General features: G+C 45.8%; 11 protein-coding genes across 11 annotated transcripts; 6 read left to right on the forward strand and 5 right to left on the reverse strand.

Annotated features, from left to right (window-relative positions):
- Nucleotides 1–336: 336 nt before the first annotated feature.
- Nucleotides 337–768, reverse strand: V1513DRAFT_434070 (uncharacterized protein; the record flags this gene model as incomplete). The annotated part of the gene is made up of 1 exon (XM_066896459.1): nucleotides 337–768. One exon carries the CDS (start codon nucleotides 766–768, stop codon nucleotides 337–339), a length of 432 nt encoding a protein of 143 aa, XP_066750838.1.
- A 397-nt stretch (nucleotides 769–1,165) lies between these two features.
- Nucleotides 1,166–1,396, reverse strand: V1513DRAFT_427911 (uncharacterized protein; the record flags this gene model as incomplete). The annotated part of the gene is made up of 1 exon (XM_066896249.1): nucleotides 1,166–1,396. The coding sequence occupies one exon, from the start codon at nucleotides 1,394–1,396 to the stop codon at nucleotides 1,166–1,168; it is 231 nt and encodes a 76-aa protein (XP_066750839.1).
- A 1,673-nt stretch (nucleotides 1,397–3,069) lies between these two features.
- On the forward strand, nucleotides 3,070–3,765 carry V1513DRAFT_434071 (uncharacterized protein; the record flags this gene model as incomplete). Its single annotated transcript, XM_066896460.1, has 1 exon — nucleotides 3,070–3,765. One exon carries the CDS (start codon nucleotides 3,070–3,072, stop codon nucleotides 3,763–3,765), a length of 696 nt encoding a protein of 231 aa, XP_066750840.1.
- A 2,275-nt stretch (nucleotides 3,766–6,040) lies between these two features.
- V1513DRAFT_453467 (Nitroreductase-like protein) lies at nucleotides 6,041–7,297 on the forward strand. Its single transcript, XM_066899241.1, has 3 exons — nucleotides 6,041–6,645; nucleotides 6,706–6,820; nucleotides 6,879–7,297. Exons 1-3 carry the CDS (start codon nucleotides 6,355–6,357, stop codon nucleotides 7,079–7,081), a joined length of 609 nt encoding a protein of 202 aa, XP_066750841.1. The 5' UTR covers nucleotides 6,041–6,354; the 3' UTR covers nucleotides 7,082–7,297.
- Nucleotides 7,298–7,933: 636 nt separating this feature from the next.
- On the forward strand, nucleotides 7,934–9,975 carry V1513DRAFT_453474 (protein kinase; the record flags this gene model as incomplete). Its single annotated transcript, XM_066899242.1, has 4 exons — nucleotides 7,934–7,971; nucleotides 8,104–8,549; nucleotides 8,590–8,688; nucleotides 8,747–9,975. The coding sequence occupies 4 exons, from the start codon at nucleotides 7,934–7,936 to the stop codon at nucleotides 9,643–9,645; spliced, it is 1,482 nt and encodes a 493-aa protein (XP_066750842.1). The 3' UTR covers nucleotides 9,646–9,975.
- Nucleotides 9,976–10,266: 291 nt separating this feature from the next.
- Nucleotides 10,267–10,939, forward strand: V1513DRAFT_487325 (uncharacterized protein; the record flags this gene model as incomplete). The annotated part of the gene is made up of 2 exons (XM_066900521.1): nucleotides 10,267–10,336; nucleotides 10,500–10,939. The coding sequence occupies 2 exons, from the start codon at nucleotides 10,267–10,269 to the stop codon at nucleotides 10,937–10,939; spliced, it is 510 nt and encodes a 169-aa protein (XP_066750843.1).
- Nucleotides 10,940–11,602: 663 nt separating this feature from the next.
- Nucleotides 11,603–12,487, reverse strand: V1513DRAFT_420880 (S-adenosyl-L-methionine-dependent methyltransferase; the record flags this gene model as incomplete). Its single annotated transcript, XM_066895946.1, has 1 exon — nucleotides 11,603–12,487. The coding sequence occupies one exon, from the start codon at nucleotides 12,485–12,487 to the stop codon at nucleotides 11,603–11,605; it is 885 nt and encodes a 294-aa protein (XP_066750844.1).
- A 1,315-nt stretch (nucleotides 12,488–13,802) lies between these two features.
- V1513DRAFT_427914 (uncharacterized protein) lies at nucleotides 13,803–14,165 on the forward strand (the record flags this gene model as incomplete). The annotated part of the gene is made up of 1 exon (XM_066896250.1): nucleotides 13,803–14,165. The coding sequence occupies one exon, from the start codon at nucleotides 13,803–13,805 to the stop codon at nucleotides 14,163–14,165; it is 363 nt and encodes a 120-aa protein (XP_066750845.1).
- Nucleotides 14,166–15,001: 836 nt separating this feature from the next.
- On the reverse strand, nucleotides 15,002–16,065 carry V1513DRAFT_474729 (OPT oligopeptide transporter protein-domain-containing protein; the record flags this gene model as incomplete). Its single annotated transcript, XM_066900191.1, has 1 exon — nucleotides 15,002–16,065. One exon carries the CDS (start codon nucleotides 16,063–16,065, stop codon nucleotides 15,223–15,225), a length of 843 nt encoding a protein of 280 aa, XP_066750846.1. The 3' UTR covers nucleotides 15,002–15,222.
- A 528-nt stretch (nucleotides 16,066–16,593) lies between these two features.
- V1513DRAFT_357955 (zinc-binding loop region of homing endonuclease-domain-containing protein) lies at nucleotides 16,594–17,643 on the forward strand (the record flags this gene model as incomplete). The annotated part of the gene is made up of 1 exon (XM_066894725.1): nucleotides 16,594–17,643. A coding segment is annotated over one exon (1,050 nt), but the record flags the coding sequence as incomplete, so codon positions are not given.
- Nucleotides 17,644–18,316: 673 nt separating this feature from the next.
- V1513DRAFT_266304 (OPT oligopeptide transporter protein-domain-containing protein) lies at nucleotides 18,317–20,644 on the reverse strand. Its single transcript, XM_066894538.1, has 2 exons — nucleotides 20,331–20,644; nucleotides 18,317–20,278 (listed from the first exon to the last, which is right to left on the reverse strand). The coding sequence occupies exon 2, from the start codon at nucleotides 20,263–20,265 to the stop codon at nucleotides 18,508–18,510; it is 1,758 nt and encodes a 585-aa protein (XP_066750848.1). The 5' UTR covers nucleotides 20,266–20,278; nucleotides 20,331–20,644; the 3' UTR covers nucleotides 18,317–18,507.
- Between the last annotated feature and the right edge of the window lie 1,280 nt (nucleotides 20,645–21,924).

Genomic DNA, 21,924 nt, shown 5'->3' on the forward strand with positions numbered 1-21,924 from the left:
GACACGAATACAATTTTCTCTATTCGCATTCGCATTCGCATTCGCAATTCGCTTAACATAAATGTGAAGTCACAAACTCCCAAAATGATAACGTGCGCAGCATGAGGTTACTACTGGTGCCAGGGTTCAGCGCAAACTCTGCTGTTCCGCAAACGATCTAGAATAAAAATCTATTCAACATGGTTCACGGTTTTGTATTACTGGATCCAAGGCTGTAGGGGCCCCTTGGTTTCCCACCTTTAGGCTTTTCCACACATCTTCCCGTATTGGAATTGCGGCAAATGAACTCCGTAGCTGTTTTCTCGAAGTATTTCAGCGCTGTTCACCACAACGAAATCAAAACTTATCCGCCACTGACCGTCTTAGCTTCAGGTAGTCGTCAACAGCAGGTTCAAGCGAATCACTGTCAAATGCGCTTAAGTTGTTGTAGAAATCGAACTCATCGTCTAGGGGAAACATTTCGTTTGCAGCTTGATTGGTACCCAAGGCGGTCATGACTTTATATACTAAGTTCACAGTATTCCTTTCGTAGTATGCAAGATCAGCTTCGCTCGCAAGTGGCCGATGGCAGACAAAGTATCCAAGTCCTTCGGGTATACCACGGGCAGGAAAAAGTCGGGGTTGAGCCTCGACGGGAGGATGCAAATGAATCGACTGAACCTTTTCATGGGCAGTGGCAAGCATAGCCCACATCAGCTTCCTCATAAATCGACTGCCATTAGATGGAAAATTTCGATCCGGGACGCCGAGCGAGGGCTTCGCAGGCATCATCAGGAAACAAATCACTTATTCGGAGCCCCAGCGTGGCGGGCAGGTTGTGGCCGCAGACCCCGACTTGGATCAGTTCCTAAGCACAATATACATCATTAGATGATCGATCAACAAAAAGTCCATCCGAAAACATTAACTCACGTATAAATCCGGGCTACTGCAACCAGGTCGCCAAGTTTCTATACGGAGTATCCTGTGACCGTAATATCCGTCTCATAATAGCTATGTCTTCGCACATTTTCAATGTCATCATGCGCAGACGAAGGATTTTTGAACCGTGGCAATCCGTTAATGCATACTGTAAGGACTACGGTGAGTCCAATAACAATTTAATTCCTAACTAGGGTCCACTAATGGAATCAACGAAAGGAAAAGAAGGAAAAACAAGACCAAGTTAGTGAGGAAATGTCCTCACAATCGCCATGACGTTCCTCACACTGCTCATTACACGGGGTTTCGTTTGATGCCCACCTTCCACCGCTGCTAATCCTCCAGTCGATAAGGTTCCTTCTCGAGTTTGGAGGGCCTGATTGGCGTCTTTGCGGGCTTCTTCGGCCTCCCGACGGGCTGAATCCGTCTCTCCATCAGCTCGAGCCAATGCTTCTCGGAGCAACTCCAATGCCATTGCTGCTTCGTTTAGATCATGCTGCGTCTGGTTGAAGTGGTTGAGTGTAGATAGAGGCTGTCTGCAGGCAATGCCCGGAGCACTAGTTCCGTAGTGGCTCGATCCATGCCTCCATCCAGTACCTGTCTGATTGCCACATTGATTTGCTAGGGCTAGCCGCTCCACTGTCCCTGACAGTATCAATCCATTGTGCACATCGTCCTCAAGGTCGTCGTGGTTCTCGGTAGCCACTGCCGCTAATGACGCACGGGGCTAAATCTAGCCATCTTAACGTACGTAATTGCTCGAAAAATTGGTCCTGGTGCGCGATAGCGGGCACAGCTGGCTAAATAGATTGACTCAATGTAGAGACTGCGATGAATCCAATGACAATTTATTCCTAACTAGGTCCACTAACCGAAAGGTAGAATCGCCCAAAGAAAAATAAAAATGACGAACAGAGCCAGCGAGGAAAAACTTAAAGGGATTATAACCCTAAACCATAATGCAACTCATCAAGACAAACTCGAAAACTTCAAACATTTCCAGTCAAGCACGTCGTCGTTACAGTCTGGATGATTTGACTATTCAATCTTTTTCTCCAGTCTCAAGGGATTGATTATCTACTTATATACCATTATAAGGCATGAACAGTAGAATAGTGTAGAATGATGCCACATAATCAAAATATTCGGCTGTGGACCTCAGATACAGATGATGACGATAATTCTCCTGACGTAATTCATTCAAGTCTTGCCTCTCTATGTTTCCAAATTGGGTCTAGTGTTTAAACGCTAATAATAACCCTTACCTTTGTTATTGTTTGCTCCCAGGCTTGCCTCAGAGTATTAGCGCTAACTTTATCAGGGCAAGTTCCATCCTACAGTGCAGGGGCCTACATGTTACGAGTTCTCGGCTTCTGTCATCAGAGGATAACGTGTAGCATGCAAATGAGATTGTAGCTTATTTATTCTCTACTGTTTTGCAGATGCAAAGCCCACGCTTCTGCAGAATTAACTCGATACAGAGCTAGCCAACGAGTGAAGCTTTGGTGAAGTGCCCGTTGGGACGCGTCACACTGCAGGTAAGTGAAGTATTTGTGACTACACTAATTGTACATTTCTTTGAAATGCGCCGCTTGCATAAACCCAAAATTACAGTATGCATTCGATCATAGTCAAACCATGCGGGCCCGAATGCGAGAGACAAAATAAGAATTGCAAATAAAGTCACGATAATGACATTTCATGTTGTTACATTGAAAGGAAAAGATATCTAGATTTTGAAAATGCAAAAGTGTTTTATGACTGTTACGACCATTGCGGCGGCGGCTGTAATTTGGCACATTTGAAAGACAGCAGTGCGTTGCGGGGCTCACCTGTTTTCTCTGCAGCCTATCTCACACACTCGAGACTTGGGCTACATCAACTTTTAGCTACGGCCCGACAAGGTGTTCTAATCGTGGACCGTTGAGGCAAAGGGCTGGGTGATGTGCGCCGCCGCCCGATGAGAGCTCGCCTCTGCCAACGCAAACTCAAGGCAAGATCCGGTTGGGTGGTGGCTGCGATCGAAGAGCGTTTTCGTTAGAGACTTGCCACGTCGAGTTCTTAAAGCATCCAGTGCCCTTCATTTAAAATGCATCATCTATGAACACAATTTAGGGTTTCTACCTTAACCGCTTATAGTCTTTCAACATGAGGAGGAAATCAATTATCTCAGCTATTTTGGTTTTGATATTGACTTCCGTGATTAAAGCTTGTTTGCTAAAAATATCAATATCCGTCAACTTAGCAGTTGTAGGATTTACCGTTACAGCTTGTATGCTAGATGGTTTAGCAAGTGCTGGATGTCTAATTGGGATTGTCGCTTCGATTATAACTTCAGAGACTTATCGTGGGCCGGCTAGGTCTGGTTGGTGGGCCAAGAGCAGCACAATGCCTACCGGTGCTATACTTGAATGGAACGGTGCGAATTACACGGACCACTATAGTGTTGTAGTGCCCTTTAATGAAACGGCGCAAATACACTATAGGGGTCATAAATACAAGTATTGGAAAATGTCAAATACTACTCATAGGTTTAGACTCCAAACGATGCTTCATAAGGCCGTTGATGATTTCACACGCGTACAGGCAGAGTGGCTAAACTTGGCGGGTTACTCGATGTCAATTCCAGAATCAGCAGCAAATCAATTTGCTGGCAATATTAACGAGGCAATGGGGCTGCACGCAGCAACAGTATGCATGACTTTAGAAGGTAGTGCACACTACATCGGATGGAGGTACGATAGGACGGACTGCGGATGGATGTTCGATACGACCGACTGTAAATTCGCAGATGATGAACCATCTTGTGGTTATAGAGATATTACGACTGATATACAATCTTGACAAGACAGATGTAACTATATTGCAAAATGCCATACTGATAGTGTCATGGCTGCCGCCTGACAGGGGGTACTGGCTTGGTGCTTGTTGTGCGTCTTGTCTTGGTTCGTGATCTGGTGGACTGCGGCAGAGGTTCTGGGTCGTTTGCTTGGCTTTGTCTTTCGTGGCTCTATCTTTTGTTTGCTGCTTGGTTTGAGTTTGCCTTGTTCCGGCATTTTGTACATGAGGCTGGTCCAGAGAATAAAGACGCGTACCTTCCTGCTGTTGTAAAATATAACAAAATATTCTAAAACAGTTCCACTAAGTCCAGAGATCAAAGATATGGTTCTTATACTTTATTTATTATCTGTGGCTTGATTCGGCCGGGCATTCAGTTTACCAAAATTCTGTTACTCGAATTTTCCGGATGGCAGTGGGGCCACCCGCCCAGTTAGTTGGTTGCCCGGCCACCATATGAACATTCCTAAAACTTTGTTATATCATTTGATTCGTAAGAGTCAGGAAATTCCGAATGACGCAATTATTTTTTGGTATTGTGGGGGGCCACTCATGGTGCAGAAATAATTCTTACAAACCATCTCGTTGCAGACTTATTACAGGTTCTCCGGCCAGGTCCCCGTGATGGTGTAAGGCTAGTCTAATTTTTTAGGGATAATATCAAAAATGCCACTGAAAAGTATGGTAATATCAAAAATGCCATCGGGCCTCGTACCACTCGTACCTGCCGATTTATAGCCCAACGACTAGTTATTTTTTAAAAAACATGGTCACTCTGGAATTAGAAAAGTAACCCTGTAGAAGCACCATCCCAGGTGCCGCATTCCCGCAGTCAAGGTGGGAGGGAAAGAATATGAGATTGTATATGGCTCAGATGGTAAGTACGTTGTGTCCTGCGCAACAGCCAGATAACTGGAAAAAAAACCTATATCGTCATGGGTTTAATTCAGCTTACCTAACCTGAACATTCACCGTAACTAACATAATAAATCTGATCACTAGATTCATCAGTCGCTAACTTTAGTGCGCTCTTGTGCGCGATCTAGTCAATACTGACAAAATCGCGGATTAATTGTGCGATGATCGCCAGGATGCGAGAAAGAAATGTACCCAAAACTCTCGTTGGCTCATTGCCATTCCCCGTTGCAGGCAATAGCGATTAGAAGAACCCGGAATTTTTTCCTATCATCTCTTTATGGTCACTCTTGACATACTTGAATCGTATCCAACCGTAGGATATCTAACACGCGTCGGATCCCCCAAAAGTAGCACATCAGATTAGGCAATACCTTGCGTCACCGAAATACTCAATCTTCTTCTGTTCGAGAGCCAAGAAAGACTCGTACGATAGTATTATGTCAAGTCTTCCTTCTGACACTCTTTCTGTAAGGAAGTCCAGTGCCGCACTGAAACTTAGCTTCCTCTCTCTCAGCTGGATATGGAATTGTCATTCTCGAAGAAGAAATTTTTGCAGTGCCAGAAGAGATTGTGTTTTTATCCTGGAGTTGTGTCCGCATATATAAACAACTCAGAGCAAGCCCATCAGTGTCCGGGTCAAGCAGCTACCGGTGGCTGAGGTGAGATTCACGTTGTCATCGTGATCACGACTTCTGTCACAAGATGGCCATCGTGATACGCGTTTTTACGTCATAGTCAACAAATTACCCCTTTACTCTAACGGCATCTGTCAGTCTGTCACATATGGTTTGATGCAAATGACATTTACAAGCGTCAGAACACTACAGTGGAATGTGAAATGTAAATGCGTCAAGAACTCAATGGAATGCGAGCCCGAGCCACGAGCTTTGTAAGTGTATATGTGTATTGTCTAATGCTTGATTCATAGCAGCGATGGATTATGGATATAGCTGAAGTTATTTCGCTGTCAGACTTGACAGCAAACCAGATATGTTGCCTTTAATAAGTCATGCAATTTATTCAAACGATGCGGACTCTCAGCATGCAACGCAACATTATATTATGAAATTAATAAAAAACTTAAATTCTTTAACTACTGCTTGGGTTATTGATAATATAGTTACTCTCGAATGTGTTTGTGTAGGCAGCATAGTTCTTCACGGTCACAAAGATGGGGCTAATTGTTAACAGTCTGTAGTGCTAATCTGTAGGTAAGCTCTAGTTGAGAAGTACCCAAAATAGTTCTCTTTTTACGAGTAGCACCAGCCAGATTACCCGGAGCCGGAGATTCGGCGTTCCGATGATAAATTCCCCGGTCCGTTTGAACATTCGGACGATCGGCCCCATCCAGCGCCAGCTCCCCGAAAAGGCCAACAGATGAGGTAAACCTGCAATTTCCGACACAGCCATTTTGAGGCACCCAACTACAGAGTTTTTCCATACCTTTCAAATTCCCTCAGTGCTTATTAAAGCTTCAGGGTAGAATGCGTCTTGTTCAAATTTTTAGTGAAGCAGGTGTCAAACTTAATCCGCAGTAAACATTTTAACGGCCGGCTACTGTCAGTTTCGGGCTTACGCATGATTAGTTATTGCTTGCAATACTGGCGGCAGGTATAAAATGGGACTCGATTTTCCTGTGTTGTCTCAGCCAACACTAGCCAGTAGAACATCACAATCATGACCTTATCAAAAACTTTTCTCGAAGCACTTTGTGCTCGCCGCAGCTACTACAAGCTCGCCAATCAGTCTACTATTCCGGACTCGCGCATTGTGGAGCTTGTTAATGCCGCCGCTCTCAATACTCCAAGCTGCTTCAACTCACAGTCAACTCGACTTGTTGTCCTCCTTAAACAGGAGCACGAGAAGCTATGGGAGATTGCAAAGGAGACCCTTAAGGCTATGCTGCCCCCAGATGTATACGTCAATACGGAGCAGCGATTAAATGGATTCCAGAAGGCATATGGGACTGTGCGATTCCTCCCTGATTGATGTCGAGAAGATTACAAACGCTAACACGACTCGACACAGATTCTCTTCTTCGAAAATCCTGACACAGTCAAAGCTCTACAGGAAAAGCTTCCAATATATGCTGACCGTTTCCCCAGCTGGTCCGAGCACACTTCTGCTATGCATCAGTTTTTCCGTATGTTCTTTTAGTCCTCATAATTACCTGGACTCGGCTTACTAGTACAATTTAACAGTCTGGACTGCCCTCGAAGCTGAAGGTCTCGGTGCAAATCTGCAACACTACAATCCCATTATTGATGAGCGTGTCAGTGCCGAGTGGAACGTTCCAGCAAATTGGTCTCTCAAGGCGCAATTGGTTTTTGGTACGCCAACCGGGGAGCCACTGGAGAAGACTTATGAGCCGCTAAAGGAGAGGGTATTTGTTCATGGCATCTAGACAGCCTGGCGGAAGTTCGGTGGCATATTAGTAAAGACGAAGGCACAAAACAACAACAAATATATCTGTCGTTTACATTAATAGAATATATGAGTAACTCAGCCTGCCTAATAGTCTTTGTCGATAGGACTAAAATTATTGCTCTTAGCCACCCGAAACCAAACGCTAGTAGGGATCAGCATGAATAAATTATAGGCGTTTTATATATTTCTATCACAGTTGTTTTCTGCAAACTATCCATCATCAACGACATTCTGATTGTTTCGCCGTTTATCCCAGATCTACTATTGCAATAGAATTTGCTTATAGTATCTTACATTCATACAGATGATACCAGGTCAATTTATATTCGCGGCATCACCGTCACGTTACACTCCTTTCTAGAACATTGAAATTACTCTCAAGCGGCCTACTAATGGTGCGTGAATGGATTGCGTAGGTCAGGGAAAACGTTGGAACCCAACTCAAGGAGAACACTACCTTTCCTCGCTCCCAATCAATATTGTATTTATTTTGTATTGCGTGGGAAATATGCAGTACAATATAAACTTATGCAATATACAATATGCAATATTGCATATGTAGACGTCTAACAATGTCAAACCACGAGTATCCTTGTAACGGTGCGGGCTTGACTGGAGGGGACAAAGACTGGACTTGCAAATCGAGCTAAGTTATACACTTTGACGGACTTAGCCACTTTTTTGTACCGAGTACGTCATTTTGAGGTAGTCGGGATTTTTGTTTTAGTACTAAGTATATCAAATTGATGAACTGGAAGACAAGAGTACTGAGTTATCATCCTGCCGCACTCGCTTGTGGAATACGTTATTCCTCTATGTGGCTCTCGTAATGATCCCTAAACCTAGCACACTAACATGTAAAGCCGGGTAAGCATTGCGTTGTAAGGATCGCCATGATATGGGTGATCAAGGTGAATTGGCCGCAGAGTGATGCTAATGTGTGTGCACAAGTCTAATGTTACTGACCTCAGTTTAGAGAAAATTATATACTTTTATGAGAGGGATTTGCCCCAGACGGTCGGTTTCCTCGTTCATCAGTTTACAAAGCTGCAGCAGAGTCATGACGACGAGACCACCCGCGTTTGTGTTTCAACCGTCAGCCTTGGACAATATTGAGCAAATAGATAATTGTCGAAGCGGTGGTTTTCATCCCGTTTCCATCGGAGATAGTTTTTCTAGAGGAAGATATCGAGTACTTCACAAACTTGGGTTCGGAGGATTCACAACTGTCTGGTTAGCTCGAGATGAGCAGAGTCATCGACTTGTCTCTCTCAAAATTGTCACCGCGGAGGCATCGAACACATGTAATGAACTGAGGATTCTCCAGCATCTCAATAATAGCACTAAATTCCGCCCTGCATGTGATCACATTTTATCCCTTCTCAACAATTTTACAATTGAAGGTCCCAACGGCTTCCATGCGTGTCTTGTATCTCCATTCGCTGGTCCTGATCTTGCCCAGATCTCTTACCCCGGGTAAACGAGCTGGAAGCCGCCGGTCGCGTGGAGCACTAGCACGAAAATTCGCGAGGCAGTTGACACATGCAGTAGGATATCTGCACGATAGTGGAGTCGCTCATGGAGGCATTTGATGTGCCCTGTGCCCACCATTACCTTGGTCTGGTGCTGATAGCCCGTTTAGATCTTAATACCTCTAATATCCTAATCCAACTCTGGAATGTCGACTCGTGGTCAGATAAAGTTGTTTATGAACGACTCGGGTTCCCAGTTATGGACAAAGTCCTACTTTGGTCAGGAGAGCTCAACAACAGTGTGTCTGCACCCGAATATCTGGTTGAGCCTGCAAATTTCTCAAATATTGAATATAACTGTATTACAAAGAAGGTTCTGCTGGTCGATTTCGGCCAATCTTTCATGCTAAAGACACCACCACCACCTAATGAAGTAGGCTTCACGATGTCCTATTGCGCACCAGAAGTCTATTTCGAACGGAGAATGAGCGTTTGGTCGGACATCTGGGCTTTAGGCTGCACAATTTTTGAGATGCGCGCAGGACGTCAACTGTTTGAATCATTTCTTGGTGGCCCACATGAAGTACTGCTTCAGATAGTACAAATTCTCGGCAAACTGCCAGAGCCATGGTGGAGTTCCTGGGACAAGCGCCATGTCTACTTCGATGAGGATGGAAAACCCAAAAAATATCGGTTGAATAATATAGACTTGTCCGCAGATCATCCGCTTATTCAACAGATCCGAGACATAGGGGCAGCAGACAATGAGGCTGTCGCCAATGAAGTTGCAGTTGAGACGAACATCTTGCCGGGCTATGTTCGAGCCGAGCCGGAGACGGAGTCTATTTTTGAGCCGATGGGGATGAGACTCTCGGAGACAGAGGTGAGAGGTTTCGGAGACCTCTTGCAAAACGTAATTAGGTACAACCCGGAGGAGCGTCTAGAAACCAAAGGTATCCTGGAGCATTCATGGTTTACCACATCTTTTGAAGACTCGTCCACAATTGGTAGGTCTTGCATCGACTGCAATGTCTGGCCGGTTAAAGACAGAGCGCAGATATTCAATTAAGGAATGGGAAGTGACTGTGGGATCTGGATAAGGCCAATTCGCTGATTAGTCATCCATCAGAGCGCTTTTGATAACTGCTGTTTTCCAATAGGGATCACAATATCGTCTTTTATAGTTTCATGGTTGGTCACCTTCTCAGATTAATAATCTAGATTGTGGTCTTAGACAATGGCTAGGTTAGATGTACAGCTCATTTGCGATAGCGAATATTTGCACACATTGCACACATCGCCGCACATGCGAACCCCTTGGCCGCTGTTATTGCCCAGCATGACTTAGAGTCTGGCCACTGGATCAATCATGGCGGCTATGTCGATGAACTACCGCGCGTCGTGTGATGTTTTGAGTGCTCGCTGTATGAATGCAAGGGGGACGAGCTAGTAACAGTAATTTAGATGTTCTTTATGAAGACACGGTAGATCATGTATACATTCAATAGTTCATTTGCTGAGTGCATCAATTTATAATTGCCGACACTGTAACATCGTTTACCACATACAATAACGTAATGTATGGGCACATTCGAGTAATATTCGATATTCGCATTCGACAAATAAGGTTTAGGTCGAATCTATCGGCTCGAATATTGCCCACGGGACTAATCACGGGACTTGCTGGCCAATGGGAGCGAAGGCGCAGCCGAGCCACACCACTCAGGCTGTAGCCCCTGACAGATCCTGTAAAGACTACGGTAAGTCAAATAATAATTTAATTCCGAACAAAGGTCCACTAACGAAAAGTATAATCGACAAAGGAAAAAGAGAAAAAGAAAGAAGGCAAAGCTGGCGAAGAACAACTTCAAATGGGATTATAACCCTAAACCATAGATAAGCGAATTGCATAAAACTTAATAGAAATCTTAATAGAAAACTCTATCAACTCAGTCCGTTCGACACCCGGTATCCTGACAGATCTGATCACTCAATCGACAATCTTCATTCTCTCGCACCATGACATGATATCAACACTGGACGCATTTATTGATCCTGCCAATCTGCCAAAGAAATATGGTGGGAAACTAGACTTTGAGTTCGGTCAAATGCCAGTTCTGGATCCGGCTCTGAAGAATGTACTCAAATGGGAAGGGTTACACACACACTTCCCTCATGGCCCTATTTACTGGAGAGACAACGGTGATCACATCGTGGCGACAGCTATTGGTAGCGTGGACCATAAGGAAAGGCGGGAGACAATTTGCACCGTCCGAAAGACAATGCCTGAATACAACTTGCCTAGTGAGAAGGTGAATGGGGACAATCTTGCCGCCCTCCGCAGTGTCGAAATTGAGTCCTGAGCACGTGACACATTGAGTCCTGAGCACGTGACAGTTCCTACAGCGATTGCTTATTGCTGATTCCCTCGTTTATCGCCGATAACCATTTGCCAGGCATTACCACAGCCGCCACTAGTTGCGACGGATATAGATTCCAACGTTGTTTAAACCAGCGAAGTCGTGCCAGCCTCGACATAAAGCGGTCTCTGACTCTACATGGGACCTCCATTAGAAGGGAATAGTGCCCCAACCCTAAATGAACCTCTCATTTAAAAATGGAACCACGACTTAAAAAAGAATCAGACCCTTAAGCTTCTAAACGCATTAGTGACCATCAAATTTTATTAGTGGTCAAGATTAACCCCCAACCGGACATCACCAAAATTCTTACCGGGACGCTCACTACTGAACGACGACCCTAAACCATAAATTCCTCTTACCCTGCCTTTGTGCGGCTAAAGGTGGTGCCCCTGAACCACGGCTTACAGGTTTAGGCAGATCAGTTAGTTCACAGGGCGAGGGTTTATAAGTTCAAAGTGTTTTTGACTCTAGCTTATGCAAAATATATGAACCCAATCTTGACATAATGCGGCTTGTTCTTCAACATTAGAGTAATTAACTACGATTTTGTGTGTATTGATATCTTCTCAACAACATGCGATATATCATAATTGCTACGCTAGCTTACTGAATATTGTTCCCTAGGCGACTGTCGGAAGGCTTACGTCCTGAGACCGCGACATATCTGCCCAGATGTCTTTTTCGATAGCCTTCAACTCCAGCCATAGTGTTCACAAACCAAGCTTCAAGGTGAAATAGCCTTACAAACAGATAAGGAATATATGCCAGAATAAAAAAGAGCCGCAACATAGGCGTGACATTAATTGTCAGATCCTCCACCACGACTTCCTGAAACCCGACCTCCTCCAGTATACGTTGTATAACGCCTGGGCCAAACCGATCGAGCGCTGGCATGGCTGCATACTTGTTGACTTGCTCCATAGCTATTTTAGCGCCGTCGGGTACGACATTGAGGTCCACATGGTCATACTCGTGAAGAGCAATCGACCCTCCCGGCTTTAGCACGCGAAAGAATTCTCTTGCTGCAGCTTCAGGATCTCTTGCATGGACAAATGTCTCCATTGTGTAAACGCCGTCGAAAGATTCATCCTCAAAGCCATCCAGGTGGTGGTAATCCATTTTGCGAAATGCGACACTGCCATCGAGACCTCGCCTCTTGATATTGCGTTGTGCCTTTTGAATGTGGTGGTTGACAACATCAATGCCTTGAACGCGGAGACCTCTGCGCGCCATATTAATAGCAACATGACCGACTCCACATCCAGCGTCAAGCACCTTGGCACCGCTTTTTAGTCCGAGTGAGTCGAAGAGGCGATCTTCCATCGCTCTTAGCGCTCCATCAATAGGGAACGGCCAATAAGTATCCACGTCATAATAGCCGAAGTGTCGTGTACCGCCTAACACGAGTCTGTAGCCTAATCTAGATTCGAGAGTGCTATAGTAATTTTGAACTGCGATCAGTGCTTCTTGATCGGACGACGGCATCATGCAATATACGGAAAAAGAATACGTATTCAAGTTAAATCCAGCGGCAATGGCAGTATATAAAAGCCGTCGGCAGAAACAAATAAGCTGAATTAGTGGGACGGCGACTGTGTTTCTTAGCAGACTTGATGCTTGTCTTGTGCGACTATGCGACCGTCGGTCCGAGCAAACACTTTCACATCTGAGCCTGAGCCAATTCACAATTGACACAACTTCATTCATCTACTTTATCGTGTCGATTGACCTCTTCACGTGCCCTATTCTCTTCTGTAGCAATAATACTGCATCAGCCTCATGTCATCAACATCAGAAGCTTATGCAGCCACATGCCAAGCGCTGAGCGCACAGACACGGACACTGCAGTTTTTCATCCCAAAACAGTTTTATATGTCTCAAACATTAAAAGTATATTCCCAGAACGAGTAAGCGCCCATGCGCCAAGCGAACTTGAGCCACCCCCCTGTTTGGTGCGCACGGACTCAATACAAAATACAATATTCTAGATGTTTCATATAAGACACATAGAATAAATTAACAACCAGTATCGCAATGCAGCCGGCATTAATTGAGCGATTCAAAAGCGGGATGATATTGGGCTATGAGGACTGCCATTGAATATATTTGGAATGGTTCAGGGAGTAGTAGTGTTTTAGTTGTCGGTCGTGACTGGGTTGGATGAAAGTAACACAAACAAAGTGCACATGACCTCAGAACCAATGTGAATTGTGATTTTAGACATCGTGAATCATCCCAGCGTGATGCAGTTGGTCTGTGCCATCTTTTTTTCCGACACTAAAAGCTGACACGCAATTTCGTCGTACAGCTTGTAGTATTTAGGTTAGGTTCAGGAGACATCGATTTCTTCCCAGGTTCACACACACTTTGACTACCTTTTCCTTCCTCCAAGTCTCGCCGGGTAACCCAACATGTTGCCTGTGAGAAAGATATATAGATCTGAATGTCCGGAGACTGGTCGTCATAGAGGTCGATTCGGCTCCCCTTCTAGTAGTCACATTCATTCACTCTCATATCTTTCCCGTCATACACCGGCCTCCAACCTCCATTCAGATCTATATCTTTCTCACCGGCTATCAGCCCTATGACAGTTATGTCTACACAGCGAATCCAGTTCATCTATATTACCTACAGACTTGATATATTAGTCCTTCGTTGATGTACCTGCATGCGGCCCTAAGAGACGACATTCGGTCGTCGGTTAATATAATTCTAAAACACTGAATCCTTGCCTACAAGCCTTTTGGGTTAGTGGTTACAGGGACTGGGGTACCGATCCTCCTGACCGAACCGCACAGAGTACATGCACCGGAAGTACCTGGAGCGGAAGGCTGCTCGTCAGGCTGCCGGTCTCGGTGCTCGCTCTCGGGCGGTGACGGCGGATATCATCGTAGACGAAGCTACACGGATATCGGATAGTGATATACTTTCCGAGAACTATAAAGTAGCCGTGCTGCAGAAAACTAACTTACCTTTTCGTGAGTTGCCGCAATTCCCGCGATCGACGAGAATTGAGAGGTCTTGCGATGATTTCACGCGAGGCCTGGGCGGAGGTGGAGCTCTCTTGGAGGAATCCGAATTCACAGTGCCGTTTGTTCGGCAGTTCTTAGAGGACTGCGCAGCATATCTAAAGACAAAAACACACCAACTCCGGCATCAGCCATGATTGATATTATTCGTTATCATTTTGTCAGGGAGCGCATTGAATCGCAAATGTTAAAGAGATTGCGTTAAGATAATTCTAAAACACTTAATCCTTGCTCGAGCTTTTCGGATTAGAGGTTACGGGGACTGGCGAACTGATCTTCACATCCTTACCGTCGATTGACTCACCGATTTCCAGGTTTGTTCATCTTCGCGTAGCAGCGGTAGAAGGGCCGGGGAGTCTTGTCTTCTCGTCGAGATAGTTCTTTGTATATAACGTGATCGGCAAGCGAGTGGATCGTCCCAGCGAGCGGATCGCTACTACTCGCCATTATATATAACAGCTAACAACTCAACTATATATATCATTATCAAAATATAAACTTATTTTCAGCAAATTACCATACATCAGAGCTATTTTTAATTGTATTTCAGAACTTGCGCGGCTTGTCCTTAACTGATGTATTCAAGGCAATCGTGTCTTCGCCCCTTCCTCGACACTGTCTTTTTGGCCTAATGTGCGCTGCCGACCACCCTCTACGCCGGTTATTACTGTGCTATAATTAATAAATGTCTTACAATTTCCCTTTTTTTTCTTTTTCTGTTCCACAGTCTCCTGCAGTCGTGCAATTTCATCATTTAAATGGCAGTGTGATATAGTCACTATAGTGCCACCTCGGCGCACTTCTTTATCTGATTTATCGCAATCTCTGTTGAACTTCCGGGACTTACGCTGCGACGTCCCAAATTTTTTTCTTATAGGCAGGCATCAATTGCTAGCAAAACCCTTCCTCCTTGATTTTCATCAGATTGGGACATGGTTATGATGATTTATCAATTTAAATTACTATAGGGGCAAAATTTATGAAGAGCCCGCTTGCTGGGACGATCCACTCGCTTCCCGATCACTTTATCTTTCACGTCATTCAGTAGCCTCTATTTTCCATTTATCCATTTATCTCTCTCACAGACCATCAGCGAGTTTGAAACAATCATAATAACAAGGCACGAGACAAATTCTTGTTACCTATGTTACTGCATCCGTATAATCCACTGCAATCCCACGCGTCATCCTCCAGTTATTGAAAGCCTCCAATTTCCACGCCAAATCCACCTTCCGGCACCTCATACAATGTAGCGGCTCGCTTAAAGTCCACACCGGATGAGATGATTGTATTTCCCCACCAATTGAATTTCGTTTTCGTATATTGCAAAGTCAAGAAGATAACGATCCCACTAAATGCTATTCCCGCTGACAATCCCGACGTCAGGAGGTAATTATACTTCACCCACCACGCAAGGTAATGTCGCTTAATGTGCCAACTGAAAGCGAATCCAGCGAAAAGTCCGGGAGTGTAGTACGAGAGGTTGTAGGATCCACCCCACCTGTTCACTCCACTGATTATGAGGACTGGATGCACGTATTTCAAATAACGGGGAAAGTACATGCGTAAGAGCCAACTGCCGATAGCTGCCACGAAGCCAATAAGAAAACAGTACTTGAGTGCGGGATACAGAGAATTGAACATGCGTTCAGGACCGACAAGTCCAAACATGATCGTGTCCGCGTAAAGTGACCTTGGGAATGAACAAACAAATCGATCTATTTGCGTCACGCTGCACAAGTCCGAAACAGATGCGATGAGGAAATTTGTCGTGCCGATGGTCACCAACGTTTGGATGAAAGTCGCCAGCATCTGTGCACGGAACACTGCTTGCGGTGGGAGTTTAGAGTAGTGTCCCATTTTTAGGTCGCTGATGAAGTCCTCAGCTTGGTCATCAATATTATAGCCATAGACGCGACATATCATGTTTGCCATGGCATTACCAGGAACCATGTACCCGGTGACGATAACCGCAAGATTATTCATTCCGAGTTGGTAACCCGTCACGGCAAATATGAAAGCGGTCGGCACCAACATCGCGACGCTGAGCGCAACTATCACGAGGATACTCCAGACTGCAAGTGGGAAATGGGGTGGTTATGCTATGCGCCTTGCGGCGTGTACTCAGCCACCACACATGGTCCCCTCCCTTTCCCGGCACGTGTTACCGGCGCGGCTGCCAACGCCAACGCCAACGCCCGGTCCTGACATAAACTGAACCCAAACCATGCATCGACAAGTAGAACCCGCCACTGAGATAAGAAAGATTGTATGGCGCCTAATTAGACATGTGTTAGATGTAGACGTAGTTAGGCATGGTATAGGAGAGTTTAAAGGAACGTCGGTGTATTCATCTTCGGCTGGACCTTAGATATGTACGATTGGGTTGGGCCACAGACGCGTGTGCACTGCGTCTTTGTGTAGCCACATGCACCAGGCACAAAACAGGCTTCCCCGACCCAAAAGTACTTCCCAGTGCCTTTTAGCCTGGCGAGTCTCTCTTATTAAGCCTAATCTGCTCGCTGTTACTCCAGCACTCGGATTTTATCTTGTACTCTCGACAAAATGGCCACTGCTCGTGCCGCTCGTATGTTTAACCAACTTACGCGGGAGAAGGCAAACCAGATCGTTTCCTCACGACACTATAGAACCACAGACCTAGGATGTTGGGAGGGGAATTCGAAGCCAGATGATCGAGGCTACGTTCATGTTAAGCTGAGCGTAGGCGGGGAAGCTCGGACGGCCAGAGTCCACCAAGTCGCGCTGGTTGCCGATAATCGACGGCATGAAGTGGAGGCAACTCTTGGCCAATCAAATTATGATATTTCGCATCTCTGCCACAACCCCAAGTGCTTCAACCCTGAACACTTGATCGTGGAGTCGAGCTCTAACAACCAGAGACGAAAAATTTGCAATGGCCAAAAAATATTAGTACACAGTGGGTTCAGCTACCATCCCTGTCCACACGGCAGGGTTGAAAAATTGCGAAAATGCATCCTACCGCTGCACCATCTGGAAGATAACGCGCCGAACGCGAACGGTGGCGAGCAGCAATCAGCGCCAGCATCCATATATCCTGATCCAGATGACCCACCGGCACTTGATGTTACCGCTGGCAAGTACGACATCATCACGCCTACAAAGGCGCAGGAGCTCCTTGAGCGATATCGAGGCGATACAACAGAGCTGGGATGCTGGCTGTCCAAGCTAAAAGGAGACAACCGCAAAGGGCCCATCGTCGTTCTAAAGGAACTTCCCGGCCGTCCGTCTTTGAAACAAATTGTCCTTATTGCAACAAATCGACGAGATGAGCTGAAAAAAGCTCTGGGTAGGAGCAGTTTCTATACAATTGCAGCGCTTTGTCACAACAACCAATGTATCAATCCTGAACATATAATCGTGGAGTCAAAATCAAACAAATTTAAACGGAAGGCTTGTATAGGAAAGAAGGCCGTTGTTCGGGAGGGAGACACTGACCACCCATGTCCACATGGTCGCGTAGAGAAGATGCGTACCTGCGTTTTACCTGTGGTATATGCGGTGGCGACCACTAAGGAGCGAGATGAATCAACAGCACAAACTCCGGATCCAGGTCTTGACAATGAAGATGCCACTGCTTACAAGTATGATGCAATTACGCCCATAATGGCGCAGGAGCTAGTTGATAAATATCATGCCATCACTACCGATTCGGGATGTTGGGAGTCGGACCGGAAAGGCAGTGAGTTGGGTCGCGTTCAGGTAGTATTAAAGTCACATGGCGTCAGACTGTTTTTGCATCAGCTTGCAGTAATCGCAACCAATCGAGGGGATGAACTAAAGACGACTCTGGATAGGTCGAGTAGCACCCGCTTCGACATCTCTCATCTTTGCCACAACGCCAAGTGCTTTAATCCGGAGCATATAATCGTGGAGTCGGCGACGAATAATCTTAGACGCAGAACTTGCAATGGGCAAAAGGTGATAGTTTATGGCAATTTCACATATCACCCGTGCACACATGATGGGGTTGAAAAAAAGCGGAATTGCATTTTGCCTACCTTGCGACTAGAAGCTGGCCATCAGGAAAATGATACAATGGAGTTGCTGGGCGACTAAGACCGGGCATTGATTCCTAGTGAGACAGAAGACGGACCCGATGTCGCTATCGCTATGACGGACAAAAATGGCGACAACGACGACGAAAGTGTCAGCGACGAGCCAAGTTTTCAGCCCTCCCCTCCTAAAAAGTCCGCGTCAAAGTCGCAATCGAGACCGGCCAAGTCTGCCATGAAGCGGCCAGAGAACAGCTCCAAAACCGCATCGCCACAATCATCCAATTCCGCGACAATTACGCCGGACGTGACAACTACCACTGAAACTACATTTACCGAGCCTGGCATAACTCCGGATCGAATGGACCTTGTGTCCAAGTTGGTTTCTGCGCCCGAAATTTGTCCGATGTCTGTCCTAACGTCTGAACTGCTGATCACAGGCCCACTAATCGACACAACCGACTATGTACCACGCAAGCGAGACTGGCGTGTCCGTGGGGTACACGGTAACACCAACGATGCCGAACACCAGCGCGACGACAAACACGATAGCATACCACCAGTCCGGGACTTCGGGGTACTTTGCCATAATCTTTGAGATAGGATCCTCATAACTTGCTAGATTGTGCCGTTTCGGGTTTCGGATTTGCAGCCAAAATCCCTTGAGCGCTTGCCAGATGATACGACGCTCAGTTAGGATAATATATGTGAAGCAGAGCGTATAAATGGAGAAGCTGGCGCCGCTCGAAATCAGATTACCGATTGACATATATGGTGGGGAATAGTTCCGATATCCCTTCAAGTCTATCAGATTGCCACCAGCCATCGTGACGCGCGAAATGTTGTACTCGCGACCATTGCTGTCGAAGACATCGTTCGAATTAATGGGTAGATACCCAGTCCATTTATAGTTCGTCCAATACAAGACTATCAGGAGGATGCCGCTAAGAAGCATTCCAAGATATCGATTCAGCAAAGAGAAAAATGGCACGACGAGAGGGCTGGAATAGTTGATGACCGCCCAGTCGAAAGTAGTGATCGGATTGTAACCAAGCCCTAGATAGGATCCGGTAATAATGGCCAGGTTTGTGTTTTGCGGCGCAATCCAAGTCATCCAGTTGAATGTGCTGAGAACCTTGAAAATATAATTCGGAAAGAAAAAGTAAAAAAAAGAGGCGATGAGCATTACGAAGAAGAACTTGTACCTGGTCATAGTCCATCCATGGACTGCGGATTTCGTCTCCGGCAAAAGTAAGGCACGATTCAATGCCAGAGTTGGCAGGATCGTCGGCCACACCGCCTTGGTTGGGTAGATAACCCATTTGCGCAACAGTCCAGCCAGGCCGAACCCGAAGAACAATGTCGAAAAGTTCATCAGGAAAACGAATCCGAAGTTGAGATACTTCATGCCGAAGAATGTGTCAAGCGTCATCGTCAGCACGTAGCCCATGAAATTCGAGCTGCCTGCGGCAATATTGACCATGGTAGTCGCGAGCATTTGCTCCTTGTGTGTCCAGGGTCCTGGGTTCGTGCAGTAGCGGTTTCCACGAAAAGTGAAAGACCAGTTTGGAAGCCGTTCCGCGACCTTGCCACATGGGTAGAGTAGCAGCTGGATAACCGTAGACTGAATACGCAGGCTAGGCTGTCTCTGATTGAAAAACGTGTTGACAAAGGACCCGATGCAGACCCAAATCGTTCCCAGAACGTAGGCGCGAATGGTTTCAACGGGAATGGTTGGGTCATCGAATGGATCACAGATGGCTCGAACTTCAGGGTACGGCGAGTGGTATTTGATCAAAGCTGCCTCGATCTTGATGTCAAGGTCATGGCCATCGGGATCTCGGTCGCGACCTTCTCCAACAAGCAGTCCGGTGATCTTTGTCATGGTCTGCGCAGGAAAGTTGACATCGTCATCATGATATTCAACTGCGTCCGCAAGTATTTGCAGTCCTTCCTCAATAGTCATCGCCGAAACCTTCTCGTACATGAACTCGGAGACGGGATCGACAAGGTTCGAAGCATCTTCTTCACGAAACTGATTCTGGTTCCTGATGCGAAGGATTACTTTCGACTTGTCGTCAACAGACTTCTCGATAATATGAATTCCTTTCTTCAGTTCCTTGGATTCTTCGACTGAATCGACGACACTGACCCGAGGTGCCTTTCGATCCTCGGAATAGTCGTCAGAGTTTCTAGTGTTCATTTGTCGTGATAGCCTATACCGGTTGATGTGAATTATGCGGCCAATCCTCCGACTAAAATGCTTACCCTATATTCTAGTTAAGATAACAAATTGTCCGAGAGGTACACTTGACTAAAGGAAAGAAATAAGGAGGAGATTGCCTCATATATAAGAAAGCCTTTACAGCGTCCGTCGTCTACCAGAGATAAGGAGGAATCATTTAGTGTCATCATGCCAAGTATTACGCTTTCTGCATTTCGTGTCGAGACGCTGTATTTTGTGAAGAGACCTTAGTAGAAATCAGCACGCAATCAACATTTTCTTGTTAGCCTGCTCGCTGCAACACCTCAACTCTTGGCATCCGCATGCGCTGACAAACCTCGTCCGCGTCTATCTAGAAAAGTCTAGTTTTTTTTTTTTGAGATATAGCATAGTGTGAGGTTGCTATTTCTTAGCCACAATCTATTCATATTTCCCGGTAGTGTCTGTTGTCTACCTTCTGCTCTGGAACCCATGTGTAGCAAGGCTTGCCGTTGACTGACAATCCAGCACGCAACTTTGACTGTCAACCCTGAAGTATCATCTTGCGCACTGTGAGACTGATAACCTTATATTACAAATCAGTGATCCGTGCGCATCTGCACGGGATGTTAGCGCATTGCAGAGGCTGTGTATATCCCCAGAGTGAGCGATAAGGAATTGCGGCGTCGCATATTGCGTGATTGGGTTAGAGCGATAAAGGAATTGCGCCGTTGTATATTGAACTCTGTATCTGCCACGGTCGATGAGCCCTCCCTCTCCCTCTAATGGAATATGGTGACAAATTCTTCGAAGACAACATCGACTGACAGGCGATTTTGTCCACTTCAGCTGTGTGGTAAATTATCATCTTTTCTTCAGGTCTCAACGAACTTCACTCGAGTCCAGTCTTATTATACACAATTTTAGGGCAAATGATGCAAACCGAAGAAAGCTTGGCACTTCCAATATCTTCCTTAATCTTTGCGACAGGGCGGCACGGAGCAACTAGAAATGGTCCATGCATCGGAGGCTGCCGACCCTTACCACAATGTTCTTGCTGGCCTGCGCCTTGGCGTTGAGAATTACTTGATATTCGAGTGTTCAGGTTCAAGTAAATGACACTCACTTCAGGCTCTCTGGCATGTAGAATCTTGATGCCGTTGTTATGTATGCAATCTACGCCTTTTACTTTGGCACGATTGTGTAGCTAACAACGAAAAATGTGAAGGATCTACTGCGATCCTATGCCAAGTCTCACCGGTAATCTGTAGGTGGTCCAATGTAGCCTACATCAGACAAAGGCAACAGCGTCTGTCGCCTCTTCTCTCCATCAATGTGCGATGACGATATGTCATTCCCCAACAAGCTAATCTTCACACCGGTATATTGGCGAGAAAATTATAGCCACAGCGGCAAGCCCGACGCCAGCTGTTAAGCCTGAGTTGAGAAAATAGTTATCCTTCTCCCACCAAGACAGTTAGCTAGCCGAATTATTAAAAATGAAGGCGACAAGAAGACTGGTTTAGTATACGACTTGCCTGAAGCTGCAGTACTGGAGCAGCCCAGACACACCGCAGAGTTCGTCACTGTACGACGGCGCAGACACAGACATAACTTGTCATCATCATGTTCTTGTAGCGCTCGCTACAAAATTGGCGG

This window comes from Lipomyces chichibuensis (assembly GCF_038497645.1).
Source record: "Lipomyces chichibuensis strain CBS 12929 unplaced genomic scaffold V1513scaffold_59, whole genome shotgun sequence".
Classification (NCBI taxonomy): domain Eukaryota; kingdom Fungi; phylum Ascomycota; class Lipomycetes; order Lipomycetales; family Lipomycetaceae; genus Lipomyces; species Lipomyces chichibuensis.